The sequence below is a fragment of the Sinohyriopsis cumingii genome, chromosome 9, assembly GCF_028554795.1.
Source record: "Sinohyriopsis cumingii isolate HCF-2022 chromosome 9, ASM2855479v2, whole genome shotgun sequence".
In the NCBI taxonomy this organism is placed as follows: Eukaryota; Metazoa; Mollusca; class Bivalvia; order Unionida; family Unionidae; genus Sinohyriopsis; species Sinohyriopsis cumingii.
This window is the reverse complement of record NC_142969.1, coordinates 119,405,409-119,421,611: the sequence shown is the minus strand read 5'-3', so window position 1 is coordinate 119,421,611 and position 16,203 is coordinate 119,405,409. Positions and strand designations below refer to the sequence as shown.

General features: G+C 36.7%; 1 protein-coding gene across 3 annotated transcripts in view; it reads right to left on the bottom strand.

Moving 5' to 3' along the window:
- The window catches only part of LOC149792580 (uncharacterized), a 53,930-nt gene that overhangs the window by 18,275 nt on the left and 19,452 nt on the right, over positions 1–16,203 (bottom strand). For all 3 annotated transcript variants that reach the window (XM_089971205.1, XM_089971204.1, XM_089971206.1), the window contains one exon: positions 15,628–15,738. In XM_089971205.1, coding sequence (XP_089827331.1) covers positions 15,628–15,738 — 111 coding nt within the window. The remainder of the gene's footprint in view (positions 1–15,627; positions 15,739–16,203) is intronic.

The following is a 16,203-nucleotide window of genomic DNA, read 5'->3' as shown; positions in this document are numbered from 1 at the left end:
CATATTTCATTGTGTGGGAACATGTTAAGCAAACAATTTAAAATAACTTGCAGAATGAAGCCTGCTAATACTTAGGTTTGATATCTTTTTTTTTCTTTATGGTTTAAAAGCAGAATCTTTCTCTTTCATATTAAAATTACTATATTTTGTGAGATGCCTAAATAATCTCAGCATTCTTTGCCTGGAAATCTTTAATCTCTCACAATACACGCATGTGATTGTGTTTTAGTTGGCATATTAAATGGCTTTGAGAACAACTTACAAGGAGAGATCTGAACTGAGTACTTGATTAAAAGGAGAGATTTGTACTGAGTACTGCATTAAAAGGAGATCTGTACTGAGTACTGCATTAAAAGGAGATATCTGTATCGAGTACTGCATTAAAGGAGAGATCTGTACTGAGTACTGCATTAAAAGGAGCAATCTGTACTGAGTACTGCATTAAAAGGAGAGATCTGTACTGAGTACTGCATTAAAAGGAGAGATCCATACTGAGTACTGCATTAAAATGAGATCTGTACAGAATACTGCATTAAAAGGAGAGATCTGTACTGAGTACTGCATTAAAAGGAGATATCTGTATTGAGTACTGCATTAAAGGAGAGATTTGTACAGAATACTGCATTAAAAGGAGAGATCTGTACTGAGTACTGCATTAAAAGGAGAGTTCTGTACAGAGTACTGCATTAAAAGGAGAGATCTGTACAGAGTACTGCAGCTGAGCCAACAGGTAAATTCAATGTGCTGTAGTGGATCTCCATGATTACATAATTATATTGTAACATGTCAGGAGTCAAAGCCTAAAATGGAATTGATGGACAGCTCTCGTCTTTTTCAGTTACTAGATCTCTAAGTGTATGTAGTGTCAACAAATGGTGCGTTCATCACAGAAATTCTTATTTAGATTATAACAGCACAAAACAAAACAAACAAATAGTCAACACAGTTTATTTTATTACTTCCAGGCTTATATGTATTTCCTCACAAAATTTAGTGCTCAAAATGGTGAAATATAATATTTAAAATGCGCAGAATGAAGAGTATAACTGTATCAGTGGTAAATTGCATGTGAAAATCAAAATAAATGTTCAATTTATCATAACTCACATACTCTCAAATTCTAATAATCACAATTCCCAAATTAGTCTTGCATAGAAAAATAAGCTAAGAGTTCTCAAAAAATTTTCACATGACATGCCAAAGTGGTAATGATTTTGTGCATCCAATCAAGGTTCAGAACCAGATCCAGGTTTGTGTTTTAGAGTCTACTGATAAACATTGTAGAGGCACAGTCTGAAATCAGCTGTTAATACTGTCTCATGTGTGTTGGCTGAGACACAGTTTGTTGTTTACAATCCTACTGTGTACACACTGGGCTTCAAAAATCTATCACCAGATGATAAATATTTTAGCAAATAATTTTTATATGAGTTACATATTGCATCAAATTACTTTTCTTTTGTGCAAGGGTCTTATATAAAAAAACTGTTGCTACAATTACTATTATTTGCATTGGAAACAGAGGTACAAATGTTTCAACATGAGGGAAATATAAACAATAAATGGAGATTATATATTTATAAGAATACAAGTTGACAGGTAGTCAGGATTGTTTCAATATCCCACTCTTGTTGAAAAAGTTTGTCCTCAAACTTCTACTTGTTTGTTAAGAAAGGTTATCATATATTCATTTATCTAATTATTCAAAGTGCAATGACAATGATCCAATGAGATGGAGTATCTTCTTATCTTGCAATATACATGTTATACAACTTTTGATAATTCTGCAATATACATGTTATACAACTTTTGATAATTTTGCAATATACATGTTATACAACTTTTGATAATTTTGCAATATACATGTTATAAAACTTTGATAATATTTTGTCTACAAAGGATATAATTATGGATGGAAAAGAATACATTTATTTTTAAATTTAAGACACAGACCATACTTACCAATACCATTTCAACTTTATGCTAATATCTAATATTACACACACACACACTGTCATAAATATCCAATTACAGTGGTAAGTATCCCCACCACCAGTCCCATGGGAGACTGGGTGTTCAGTTCCCCGATAGAGAGCTAATTATAAATGCTGGAAAGACAGTGCCATTTGATGATTAATTAATTCCACTTTTTCTTTCCACAGAATTTTGAATTTCCACTGAGTAAAATTCTGACTGTCCCCCTCTGCCTATGAAAATGAATGAAATTCCAGGAAAAGAAGAAAATTCTGAGGGAATTATAATTATTAAAATTAATATGAAGAAGAAAAAAAATGTCAACTCAAATTAAAACTGAAAATGGAACACTGTTTCCATTTCTTTAGTGATCTTGACTGACTGTGCAGTTGCTGATTCCTCCATCTGTTAGTACTTGATAGTTCCTCCATCATGATGTTCTTACTCTCCCTTCAGATGAAAGTGGGATCAGGACACCACATCGAAGTTAACTCATAAATTGTCCCATCTGTAAGCACAGCTCTTCACCCATTTCAACCATATGCCAGGAGCTTGCTCAAAAGGGTATGTATGGAAGAATTGTCCAACGAACTTGGCCTTCATTCTTATCCACCTCAAACATTCTGCCTAGGGAGTTTTTAAGTATACTGCTGGGAGCTCATACAAATGCCTCCCTTGGATCAAAATCATGAAGGGAGGGAAGACGGTTCGTATATTCATATATTACTCCTTGTCTGGGCATCTTCATATTGATGTGTTTGACTAAGTAGGTTGGCACTTTCTGCAGAAGCTCTACCCTTCTAGAAGGAAAGGATGACTGATGTGCCAATTCCATTGGAGTTGGATAATATGGAGGCAGATTGTGAAGCTTTTATTGATCAATGGCTGGCTCATAAGGTGACACCGGTTTCCCTGGGCTAGGTTTAGTCAATTCATCTCCTCCTCCAGATGAGGTTGCTTTAAATGGTGATAGTGATTCAGTACCTGTTGGCTACCTTTTCACTGGGCGTTTGAATATATTGTGCATCGTTGGAGGTACCATGGCCTCCCTCCCTGGTGTAGTTGGGAACTCTCCCAAATAAATGGGAGAAGGTGATATTAGAGGCATCAGTGGAGTGGAGGCTACAGATGCTGAAGGACTTCTCTCTGGTGGATGCAACCTTGATGATTGAGTTGCTTTCATTTTATTTTGTCAGTCCCAGATTTCAGCCATCCCTGAGATGGACTTCTCCTGGCTGTCTGTGTGATTTTGGTGCAGAAGTCCTTCCCTGTCCCACTGGTTGGAATTCTTGCCCAGGATGCTTTCTCCTGTAATGGTCTTTCATTCTGAACTGCACATATCTGGACACCACATAGCTGCAGTGCTTACACATTATTTTCAAACCATGTTGATATCGGTGGTGTCTATGGAGCAGCTGCCAGTTGGAACAGGACAGGCCACACTCAGTACACTGGACAACCATTCTGAAAAGTATCCATAGCGACAATGCCAGAAGTCCTTCAATCCTAGGACATTTTAAAAACTATGGCTTGCAATATCTGGCAATTATGTCAGCAATACATTTTGCAATTAAATGTTTATGTTTTCCTTTGTTCTATTTTTCTTCATTTTTTTAAAACTTGTATACGAATGAAATGAACTCATTAATTAAAACCACCACACACATAGAGTTATTTCATTGACTTGCATGTTGTTGTTTGTTGGATTAAGGATTCAGCAATGCCTTGACCTTTCTGTCCTAGTTATGCACTAATAGGACTCCAAAATACGCTGGACAGAAATGTATCAAAATGTATCACAAAAAATATTACTCTATCCATCAGCCTCCACTATGCCAACATCAAAGCTCTCAAAAGTTAGAATCCTCACTTCCCTGATTTTCATTTTCATGTCATGGACATTCCTTCAGGTGGCTGTGAATATGACAAACTACCAACTAACATAAACACAAACATCTGAGAGCATTTGTCAGCTAATGCCTCAGAAAACAAATAGGTACACTAATGCCGGCATCCCAAAAAGAGTCCCGTTCATTCAATGAATAGAACTCACAAGAACACCAGGGCATACATACCCTATCTCTGTGTCTTGTTAAACAAAAAGTGTCGGGCTAACACAAATTAGAAGTTTCTATCAACCATGCGGTTCCTGCTACAAAATGGCTTCAATCTGTCATGATGGACAATTTTTGGTACTGCTTTAGGGTTGTTCTGTATTTTATAAATTAAATCAGATAACACTCTGATTACATGATGTGGGCCCTTCCAGTTTGTCTGCAGTTTTGGACTACGACCTTTTTTCTTTGTTTTTGTGTGGAGCCAAACAATGTCTCCTATTTTATACTGTCTTGCCCATATCTTATGATCATAGTATCTCTTCTGCCTGTTGCTTGCTTCCATCATATGATTCCTTGCTTTGTCATGAATTTTCCACATTCGGGTAAGTAGATGTTTAATATGCTCATTTTCAGGGTCATCAAAGATTTCTTGTTCCACTTTTGGTGGATGTCCGAAAATTAGATCAACAGGTAGTTGAAGTTCTCATTACATCATCATCATATTTGGAATCTGACCAACACTTTCATGCACGGATGATCTGTATGCAAGTATAGCCAGTTAAAGATGGTCACCCCAGTCTTGCTGATGATGTGTAATATACTTGCTTAATATATCTTCCCTGTTTCAGTTAAACCTTTCAACAAGGTTGTCATTTTGAGGATAAAATGTTGTTGTGTTGGTTTTGTCAATTTACAGTCTGGAGCAGAGTTTGCTAAATATCTTTGATTGAAACTGACCACCCTGGTCAGTTTGTAGTTGTTGTGGTAACCCGATATGACAAATAAATTAGCTATTGTGTTTTGTTCTGGCATAGGGAATGCCTCTGTCTACTGTGTGAAATAATCTGCAATTACTAATATGTACTTGTTTCCTCTAATTGATCTTCGAAAGGGACTCAGCACATCCATGACTACCCTCTCTAACGGTGCACCAACAATGTATTGTTTCATAGCTGCTCTTGGGCTTGGGCTTGGGGCTTTGTGGGATTGACATATTTCACATTCTTGACACCATCATATGGCACACTACTTATCACTGACCCAGTATTAACAGTTTCGCACTCTTGCAATGGTGCAAGTCATACCTAGATGCCCAGCACTGGGGTCATCATGCAGTATCTTCAAGATTTCATTTATCTGGCAGTTAGGCAAGAGAAGTTGCCATCAGATTTCACCAGTGTCAACTATCATCCATTTTCTGAAGCATTTTCCATCAAGAAGCTGCATACTATCCCACTTAACTATTGAATTGTATGGAGATACATGATCCTACAATAGTTTTGTATCTCCAGCCTGCTTCCATTTCACGATAAAAGAAATATTTCATCTTTTGTCTGTGCATCTGAAATCAGTTGATCTTTGCACTGGGCAAACCACATTGTAGCAGACTCAACTACTTCAACTGCATCATCAGTGAAGTTCTGGTCAAAAGATGCATCCTTCAGTTCTTGGCACTTACAGTGGTCACATGACAAGCAAGGTCGCCTTGACAACCCATCTGCATTGCTATGAGTTTTGCCTGACCAATACTCAATATTGAAAGGTGTTAAGTGTTGAGTACTTGCAATCATCTGGCAATTCGGCTGTCTAGATTTTTTAAACGTGTGTGTGATTTGGATTTTTAACACAGCTTTAAAAAATTTTCAGCCATATCACGGATATCTGCAGTGTGGCAGCTTATAGTGATGTCCAGCACTGGGGCATCATGCCGCAGACATGTAGCATGATGTCCCACCCAGTCACATTATCCTGACACCAGGCCTACCAGTCCTAACAAGAACCTCTCAATGCTGAGCTTTTAGCGAGGCAGCTGTAAGTAGCGTTTTTTAAAGTCTTTGATATGACATGGTCAGGTTCAAACTCATGATCTCCTGCATCCAAAGTGGCTGCTCTAACCACTAGGCCAGAGCAGTCTGAATTTTTTTAATGTAACAGCAAGTCCATGGTCAGTTCTGGCAGTAAAATGTGATCTATATAGATAGTGGTGGAAGTATTTAACATTGTCCACAATTGGAAGCTATTCTTGGAAAGTTACACTGAGGCTTCTTTTGGCTTTGTTTAATGTTCAACTGAAGTAGGCAACAGCAGGTTCTTGGCCATCAAAGTTTCGAGACAAAACAGTGCCCAGGCCACAACCACTTGCATCTGTATCAAGAATAAATGTTTTGCTTATATCAGAATAGCTAAGAATTGGAGCTGATGTTAGAAGTTCCTTCAGGCTTTGGAAAGCCATTTCGTGGTCGGCATTCCAATTAAAAGGAACATTCTTTTCAGTTAGGCAGTGAAGAGGTTTAACTATGGTGGAGAATCCTTTGATAAATCTGCAATAGTATGAGCAGGTGCTGAGAAAACTTTGCAGCTCATGGATAATCTCTGGATAATCCTTTACTCTCACCAAAGTTTTCAGAATCTGTAAAAGTACCTTCAGAGGATACAATATACCCCAAGAAGGCAACCTTTTTTTCAAACAAAGAACACTTACTTGGAGATATTTTCATACCAGCCTTCTGGATGCGCAAGATTACCTCATCCAAATGAGTGATGTGTTTTTCAAAAGTATCAGGTTAAAGACAATGATGTCATCTAAATAGAATAAACATTTTCCACTGTTATCCAGACCACTCTGGTGGCCTAGTGTTTAGAGCATCTGCCTCAGATTTGGGAGGTCATGGGTTCAATCCCCCAGCTGAAGCTGAGTCATACCAAAGACTTACAAAAATGGTACTAACAGCTGCCTCACTTGGTGCTCAGCATTAAGGGGTTAGTGTTAGGACTCGCCTGCAAGGTGTCAGGATAATGTGACTGGGTGGGACATCATGCTACATGTCTGCGGCATGTTGCCCCAGTGCTAGACATCACTATACACTGTCACACAGCAGACATCGTAGCAATATGATTGAAAAATTGTTGTTGTTGTTGTTGCTGTGGGGGTTAACGCCATCTTTCAGCACATGATAGGCTATGTATGGTGGCCAGTATTAATGGTGGAGGAAGAACCTGGGAAAACCCCGGGAAGAACCACCGAACCACGAAAAGCTACTGGCAAGCTTTCTCACATACCCACATTGGCTGAATCCTTGACTCGAACCCACACAGACAGAGGTGAGATGGCAGTGATCCGTAACAGAGAATGCTTTAGACCACTCGGACACTCGGGGTCCCTTTGAAATATTGTTAAATCTATGCTAAACATCCAAATCACACACACACCATTGTCCATGGAGGACATATTCCATTAGGCATTTAAAAGACCCTGGGGCATTGCAGAACCCAAATGGAAACCTTCAACAGAAAGAGACTGCATGATCTGGATAAACTTCTGCTTGCCAATAGCCACTGGCATGGTCCAAAGTTGAGAACCATTTGGAGCCTCACAGACCATCAAATGTATCATCAATAAATGGAAGAGGAGAGCTATCTTTCATTGTTACTTCATTTAGTCTACACAGAATCTCAATGACCCATCCTTCTTGTGCAGAAGGACAATGGGTGATGTCCATGGAGATTTAGAAGGTTCAATTATACTGTCCTTTAACATTTGACTGATTTCATCTTCTGCAGCTTGCCACTTAGACAAAGGTTGTCTTCGGGGATGATGTTTATAGGAGCAGCATTACCACTGTTGATTCTGCATGGAACTATATTTGTACAACAAATATTACTTTTAAACTTGGCAAATACTGATTCATAATGGCAAAGCAGCTTTTGTTGACAAACCTGCTTAGCTTCTGTTAATGTTTTGCTTGACTAATCACTCAAAGCCTTTATATGTTCTGGTTCCTGAGGACAAGTAGTGGTGGTTATTTTATTTACCTTTCATACAAGGTCATCATTCTCTGCTTCTTCCAGATGAAAAGTGGAAGCCACTGGTTCACAAATTGCAACATATGAATGTTTATAGAGCTTAATGGAACTATGAGACAATGGGATACAACCAGAATTTGGGTTAATGACAGCTTTTGCAACTACTATGCCATTCTGTGCCAAGTGGGACTTGTAAGGTTCCACAACCTGCCTCTTCACAGCTTACAATTTCACCATCTATCCTTCCTGTAACTAGTATTTCAGAGTTGGAGGGTATAATGATGTCCTCTGATTGTGTAACTTTTAATACAGATTGCATCTGACTTTCTCGCTGACATGGAAATTATTTCTCATCTATTACAAATTGCATTTCTCTCATGATTATTTGACAGTTGTCTACACAAAAAGGCATATCCTAAAACAAGACATGCCTCCACATCAGCTATAATACACTGATGTGTGAGGGATTCACCATTGATCATGATGCGAAACTCGGCACTTTCCAGTGGAGTAACCATGCCACCATCAGCCATCCTGAGCTGTCCACAGCTGGATTACAAAGGGGGTCATAGCGAATCTGAGATAGCGTAATACTTCTGAGGATTTATAACTGTGATTGAGCTGCCAGTGTCAATATGCGTAAACCCAATATCGCAAATAGTAACCTTAACATATAAGCCATCTTGCTGAGAATGTTTAACTTCATTCATGGGCCATTGGTACTGAACATAAGCTGAAGCTGGGCCCATTTACTACAGCTAGTGTTCGTTTCCTGGGACCCCGATATTCATCTTAGTATATTTCATCTGGTTATTGGGTTTGGTTATCTTGCTAATTTGTTCCAACCCTCCTTCATCATCCAGATGTTTGAAGCACTTACTTTCCCAGTGTCCAAGCTTACCACAATGAGCACATTTCTTGTGATTCTCCAATGGCTCTATTCATTTTAGAATTTCTCTGAGTAAGTCACCATTTTCATCTGGTTTTTCTCTTTTCTCTGCAGACATGCTGTTTTCTTTGTTCAAAACTTCTTGCTCATCCGTACACAGTGTTTGGGGTTCAAGCGTCCATGTCATCCCTTTTGAAATGCTTCATATTCAAGGCCAACTCGAAGTGCATCATCCATAGTTTGATTGAAACAATACCCATTCAAATACAGTCATTGAACCAGGGAGTCAATCAAGCAGTCTCTGGCATGCTGTTCTCTAACTTCTAAGGGTGCAGTTGGATATGCAAGTCATACTACATGTTTGATGTCCAGTGCTAATTCGTGAAAGGTTCCCCTCTCTTCCACAGTCTACTCTTAACCTGTGCTTTATAAAGTTCCAACTGGTTTTCTGACTCAACCGGAGCTGCTAATGCACTGACTAGACTAAGGTAATTTCTTCATACTTCAGGGTGTAGGTCACTCAGAACTCACTGTGCAGCCCCACTTAAGCTAGTTGCAAGTTCCAGAGCCATTTGATGCTCATCCCATCAATTAATTTCAGCAACCAACTTAAAATGTACCAAGTAATCTTGCCAAAGTTTCAAGTTATCACACGTTGCTGGTGATATTTTGAAGCCTTGTGACAATAAGAATTACCATTAGGCATAGGTATGACAGGCTCTCCATGATTATTTCTATAAGACACAAATCTAGGATGGCATATGGCTTGAGGCAACATAAACTCATCGAGGCCACATGACTTTGGTCTATCCTCATTCAAAATGCTTCTTGTATGGTCTAAGGAGCCCTCTGGTCTGCTGGTGACACTTTTTTCATCTGGTATGCTAAGTCAAAAAAGTTGTACTACTGTACTTCCATCATGCAACTGGAAATATTTTACATGTGATGGATAATTCCTGAAAGTTGAGTGATTGCAACTTTCTGATGAAATGTATTGACCATCCATTTTCCTTTTTCCGCCCTTGTCAATTCTAAACTGTACTTCTCCACTAGGTGTTGCGTTTAAGATAGTATGTGTGGACTAGGCTCTGTGCCAGGAGTGGCAGGAGTTGTGGTTCCTGGATTATGATAGTCAACACAGATTATTATATTACTTCCAGGCTTATATGTGTTTCCTCACAAAATCTAGTGCTCAAAATGGTGAAATATAATATCTGCAAATGTGCAGAATGAAAAGTATAATGGTTACCAATATTTGATAAAGCATGTTGAAATGACAACGGTATCAGTGGTAAATTGCATGTGAAAATTGAACATGAATGTTCAATTTAACATATTTTGCATAATCTCTAATACAAATAATCCCAATACCCAAATTAATCTTGTGCAGAAAAATAAGTTATAGTACTCAAAATCTGTTCACATGACATACCAAAGTGATAATGATTTTGTGCATCCAATCAAGGTTCAGAACCAGACCCAGTTTTGTGTTTTAGAGTCCAATGGTAAATATTGTAGAGGCACAGTCTGGAACTGGATGTTAATGGTGTGTCACATGTGTTGGCTGAGACACAGTTTGTCATTTTGAGTGGCACAGTCTGGAACCAGATGTCAACAGTGTGTTGTGTAAGGTGAATGTGACAACGTGTGTGTTTTGTATCAACAATATGTGTGTTTTGTATCAACAAAGTGTGTCGTTGTGTTGGGTATATTATTTTGACATCCAACTGACACAACCACTACAAAATGGATGGAAATTTGTGATTTCAAGATGATACATGTAATTAAGTAGGAAATTTGATAATGCCCATCGCAATACTAATTTTCCAATGGATAGCAGGCAGCTGTGTTGATGATGACATAGTGACAGTGTTGTCCGCTAAATCCCTGTATGGAAACTTTATCTGATAAAAGGAGGAAGAAAACATTGAAACAACTTCAGAGAAGCATTATAGTCATTATGAGTACTAAATTTAATGTGTTGGTAGTAACTAGCGTACCCTGGCAGAAGAGTAGTAGTAGTAGTAGTAGTAGGGCTTAACGCCATTTTTCAGCACACGATAGGCTATACATGGCAGCCAGTATGAATGGTGGAGGAAGAACCCAGGAAAACCCTGGAAAGAACCACCGACCCAAGAGAAGCTACTGGCAAGCTTTCTCACATACCCACATTGGCTGAATCCGAGACTCGAACCCACACAGACAGAGGTGAGATGGCAGTGATCCATAATGGAGATCGCGTTAGACCACTCGTCCACTTGGGGCCCCTGGCAACAGAGAGAAAGACTGCTGATTTGTTTGCTTGGTCTTGATACCTTCACTGGAGTCGAGCAGAACCACAAATGCCACAATTGCGGATCTTGTCCCTATTTATAGGTTTTGAGAACAACCACACTCAGGAAATTCATAAAAATGTTTTCACGAATATTACTAAATATGGAAGAAATTGGAAAGATCAACCTAAGCGCCTCCTTGTGGAAAGCCGATCGGCCAATACGCAAAGTAGTAAAAATGGCACCCAATTTCAAATGGCAAAAATAGCAAATATTTCACAACAGATTAAATAAAAGATTCAACACTGATGATGAACAGTTTCATCATGCAGGTGAAGAAAAATTATGAACTTACATGAGTATTACCATAATACTCAGGTGAAAAATGGATACAATTGCCTATTTCTCTCTCAGAATAGAAGGTAAGTGAAAACAATTTACATCCTGGGTTTCAAAAATCTTTCCCCAGATGATAAATATTTAAACAAATCATTTTTATATATTATATAACTTTACTTTTCTTTTGTACAAGGGTCATGTACCAAAAACTGTTACTTCAGTTACTATTATTTGCACTGGAAACAGAGGTACAAACTTTTCAACATGATGGAAATGTAAACAATAAAAGAAGATTATATATTCTCTGACCAACCATAACGATATGTGCAAATGCACTTTATAAGAATACAAGTTGATGGGGAGTCAGGATTGTTTCACTGTTGCAATGACTTCTAACTGAATCAATAAAACTTAATCCCTCCACCACAAGTCATGATGTGGGCAGTCCACGACAACCATATTGTCCTCTCCATGATGGACACAACATGAAAAGGATTAAGGCCCAATGTGAGAACATGGATTTTCTGTAAAACAATGCATATCCTGTACCAATTATAATGAGATTTATCCAATATCAACCAAGAGTAGTTCAGTAAGTGCTGATATTAATAAAACACAATTCACAGTTAACTCAAATCATATTATTCCAACAAAAATAGTCTGGTATAATAGCAGAAATATGAAAACAGCAGTTGAAACAGCTCAATGACAGTTACATGCACATTACTATAAGACGCAGCAGGGTACGTTATAACATTGTTTTTGCCAAGTAAAACTAAGTACACTTATTACTTATATAGTCCTGAGCTATACAACAGATTACTGAATAATTTAAGATTGTATATAGGAATAATGATACCAAAATGAGCAACCCCAGAGGGTGGTGGAGCGTAATGTGTTGGGTTCATTATATTCAACAACAAAACTAGCTGCGACTGGTGCATTATGTAAGAGCTGTAGTTTCTGTAAGGCTTGTCTCTTGTCAACATGTGAGATTATGTTAATTCATATCTAGATGATAGCTTGTATTATTATAATTTTTTGTAAAAATGTGGTACACATCATTGAAAATGCATCTGTTGCGACTGGATAACTTTTATGCACGTTTAGTTCCAGCAGAGTTATCTCTCTTAATGGAGTATCCGGTTCTGTCCTTGCCAAATTGACAAAATAACGTTACTCTCTATGACAGTATGTGACACACATGATTAAGTAGGACAGAATGTATATTTATTTCACGAAACATTAGCACTGAGGTCTATGAAAAACAATTTCAGCAAACAGTAGTACTGAAGTCTATGGAAAACAATTTCAGCAAACAGTAGCATTGAAGTCTATGGAAAAACAGTTGGTACCGTGATACCATAAACTACAGCCTTTCAAAAAATCTAAAATCTTCTGAGTGTGAACATACTCTGTTCACTAAATATGTAACGATGTACCAATCTGTAATTACTTACAAAACTGGATATTTATCAGGACTGCTTCTTAACTAATGTTCTACAGAAAAGCTACATGTGTGTTTCATTTATTGTCACTTTCAACAGAAAAATCTCCACCATGGTACTTCTCTTAAGCTTGCTGGATCTTAAATGGTAAAAAGAAAGTTACTTTCTAAACCTACAGAAAGGTTTTATAGTAATTCTCCTAAGTCTCTTTTAAAGAACAGTCAACATGAGATGCTTATCCTACAGCAGGTACAACATGGACCAGCGCTTTACTGTTTTATAATATTTGTGCTATTGTTCTATATTGCAGAAATCTCAAATGATATACACATACTACTTATGCTACCATCTTTGTCCTTGGTAACAAACAAATGAATGCATAAAATTCTAAGAATCAAAATACACATCTACACATCTTTCTTGTTCTGGATGATATACCTAGAATGATATACCTAGAATGACATATCTAGAATGATATACCTAGAATGACATATCTAGAATGACATACCTAGAATGATATACCTAGAATAATTTTGAAGAACGCTGAGGAAATGGAAATGTTGACAGACAGACAAATGTACAGACACATGGATAGCTATCTCCATCAGAATTACATACCAGTTGTATACAAATATAATGTTCTTCCACTCTTTCTTTTATAGCCTTTTCACTGTCAGATAATATATCAACATTTTCAATGCTTATTCTAACCACGGTTAATTGGTTACACCTAAATACTGTTTGCAAAAGTTGTACTGCACTATTTCAATATCTCTACTAAATTCATATCCCCAAATTTCTAACCCATAGCAATCAATCAGTTTTATTACAGAATCAAAACTTTTAAAAACATCCTCCACACTTAAACAGCCATATCATTCTTGATAATTCAAAATCCTTGAATTTGGTTTATTTGCCTGATCTGCTAGCAACGGCACAACTTTTGTCCAAACCAACATTAGGGTGAAAAATAGGCCCATGTACTTGTAATATTGCACACACACAATACAACTCTCTTTGAAAACCCATACATCCTTGAGATATCCCCGTTTCTAAAAACAATGATGATAGTCTTATCGAGATTGACCTTCATACCTGTTTAATCACAGAAATGTTTGATAACATTTGGTTCTGCAGCAGCTTTACTGTATCACTGCAATTACAAATGCTTTATGAAACTTGTTGAATGGCATTATGGTATTGACAACCTATTATTTCTATCGCATTTCATCATAATGTAGTCCTACCCACTATTGTATACTCAGGAGTAAGCCAAGAAAGCAGAGTCACTAATTTCACTCACTCTACCACAACAATAATGCAATGGACAATTTCTCATTAGCAAAAGACATAAAAAATGTAAACATTATTATACTGAAGAATCCCCAATAGCAAAAGGAACATATAATCAATGATCTAATATGCACACATGGTTTCATGGATATAACTTGAATAATTCTGGAGTTCTGCTTTGCAAATGAAAGTGTGAATGGTGGAGACATGAAAAGATAAATGGACAAAAATGTGAATAATATTGAAAATGAAGAAGTGTGCATAAGAAAATACAAATCAACTCCATTTGTCTAATAAATGTATATTTATCAATATATCTTAAACATTTATTTCAGTTTTGCCCAAGAAATTAAAGTGTGGACCGTAGATGTCTGGATGAAAAGGAAAAAGAAATTAAAAAAATTAAGCCGATGAATTGTATAAATCAAAAGGCACAAACAGACCACTAATATGTGTACCAAATTTCCTGGAGGTATGTTAAACCATGAAGATTTATGTTCTTGAGACAAATGTGGGTGATGGTTGAATGAAAAGATCAGCAAAAATATTAAAAAAATTAAAGCTTAAGAATTGTCAAAATGAAACGGCAAATCTACACTTAACTGTTGGAGTTTTGCTCCAAAGAAGAAGGTATGGATAATGAATGAATGGATAGACAAACAAATGACAAAACACAAATAACTGAAATTAAAGGATTTTAAATAACAAAATACATGTACTCATCTGAACAATTAGTCTAACATGTGCACCAAGTTTAACTGTGATGTCATGATGGTTTGGGGTTTTGCTGCAAAATCAAAAGTTTGACAGATGTGTACAAAGTTTACTTGAAATGCCTCGAACAGTTTTGCAAGTTTTGTCTGAAACAAAAATATTTACGACAGATAAATGAATTATGTACAGACACTGAATGGTCATTCAAAAATGAATGAATTTGCTTCGATTTATTACCTACTGAGGAATTAATACTTGGTGTGCATTGTCGATTAGATGATCAGTTTTGCTGGAAAAATACAAAGACCCCAAGACATAAAGCCTGAATATTTATTTCCCATTTCCAATAAAAAATATCTGTTGAGTTCAAACATCAAAATTTGTAAAAGGCTAGAATAATCACAATTGTTTGCAGGGTGTATGTCAAGATTTTTGTTTGACAAGTGCAAGAACTTTTCAGATTCCTATACAAGTCTTGAAAGTGCTTGTGTAGCAGAACATAAATTCCAAGTGTCATTTATAGAAATTAGGATACAGAACAATTGGTTGGACAGGTGTACATTTTCCAAAGTGCTGGAAACATGTACGCAATACATTCATCTTAGTTTGCAACCAGTTTCTGTACTTAACTGATATCAATAACTTAATGCTGATATCAATAACTTAATGCTGATATTGATAACTTAATGCAACAACTTAAAATCTGGATGAATAATTAAAAAGATAGATACTGCAATGAGACAAATTTGAAATGTAATTTTGAAGAAACAAAAAGGTAATTCATAGTTTAGAAAAGCAGAAACATACGTTTTCAATTTAACATAATCTAGAATTACCTTCTTTTAAAAGTAACAAGTCCTTATTCAATCTTTCCACTTGTCTTCGAATCCTCTCTGTTTTTCTCATGACCGCTTCCTCGTCATAGTTATAGGAGTCCACAGCATGTACTAAAAAGTGTAATCAACAGCTCTTTGAGGTAGAAGTCTCCTCAATTTTTATGGGTATATTTTATTTATAGATGACAAATTTATTTCTAAGTATCAAAATATAATAATAATTCTTATAAAGAGTGGTTATATCTTTCATGATGATACAAGATAACATCATGCAACAAATATCGATGTCTGACACAGTTTGCAACAATGTCCAATTCATTTCCTATATATTGCAGTGTTTTCTCCTTCGTTTTGGCAAACTGACCATTTCTTTCAATTTACATGTTGATTGCTGCTTCATCATTAAAGTCTTCAAAGTTCATACCATTGTGATAACAAAGAAAAACATTATACTGTGGATAAGTCATCTGAAAACTTGTAAACACCCTGAGTGTGGAAACCTTGTATCATATTTAAATCTAATAATTAAAAATGTTGATGTTCTAAAGATGTTTACTCAAGCATGACAGCAATAAC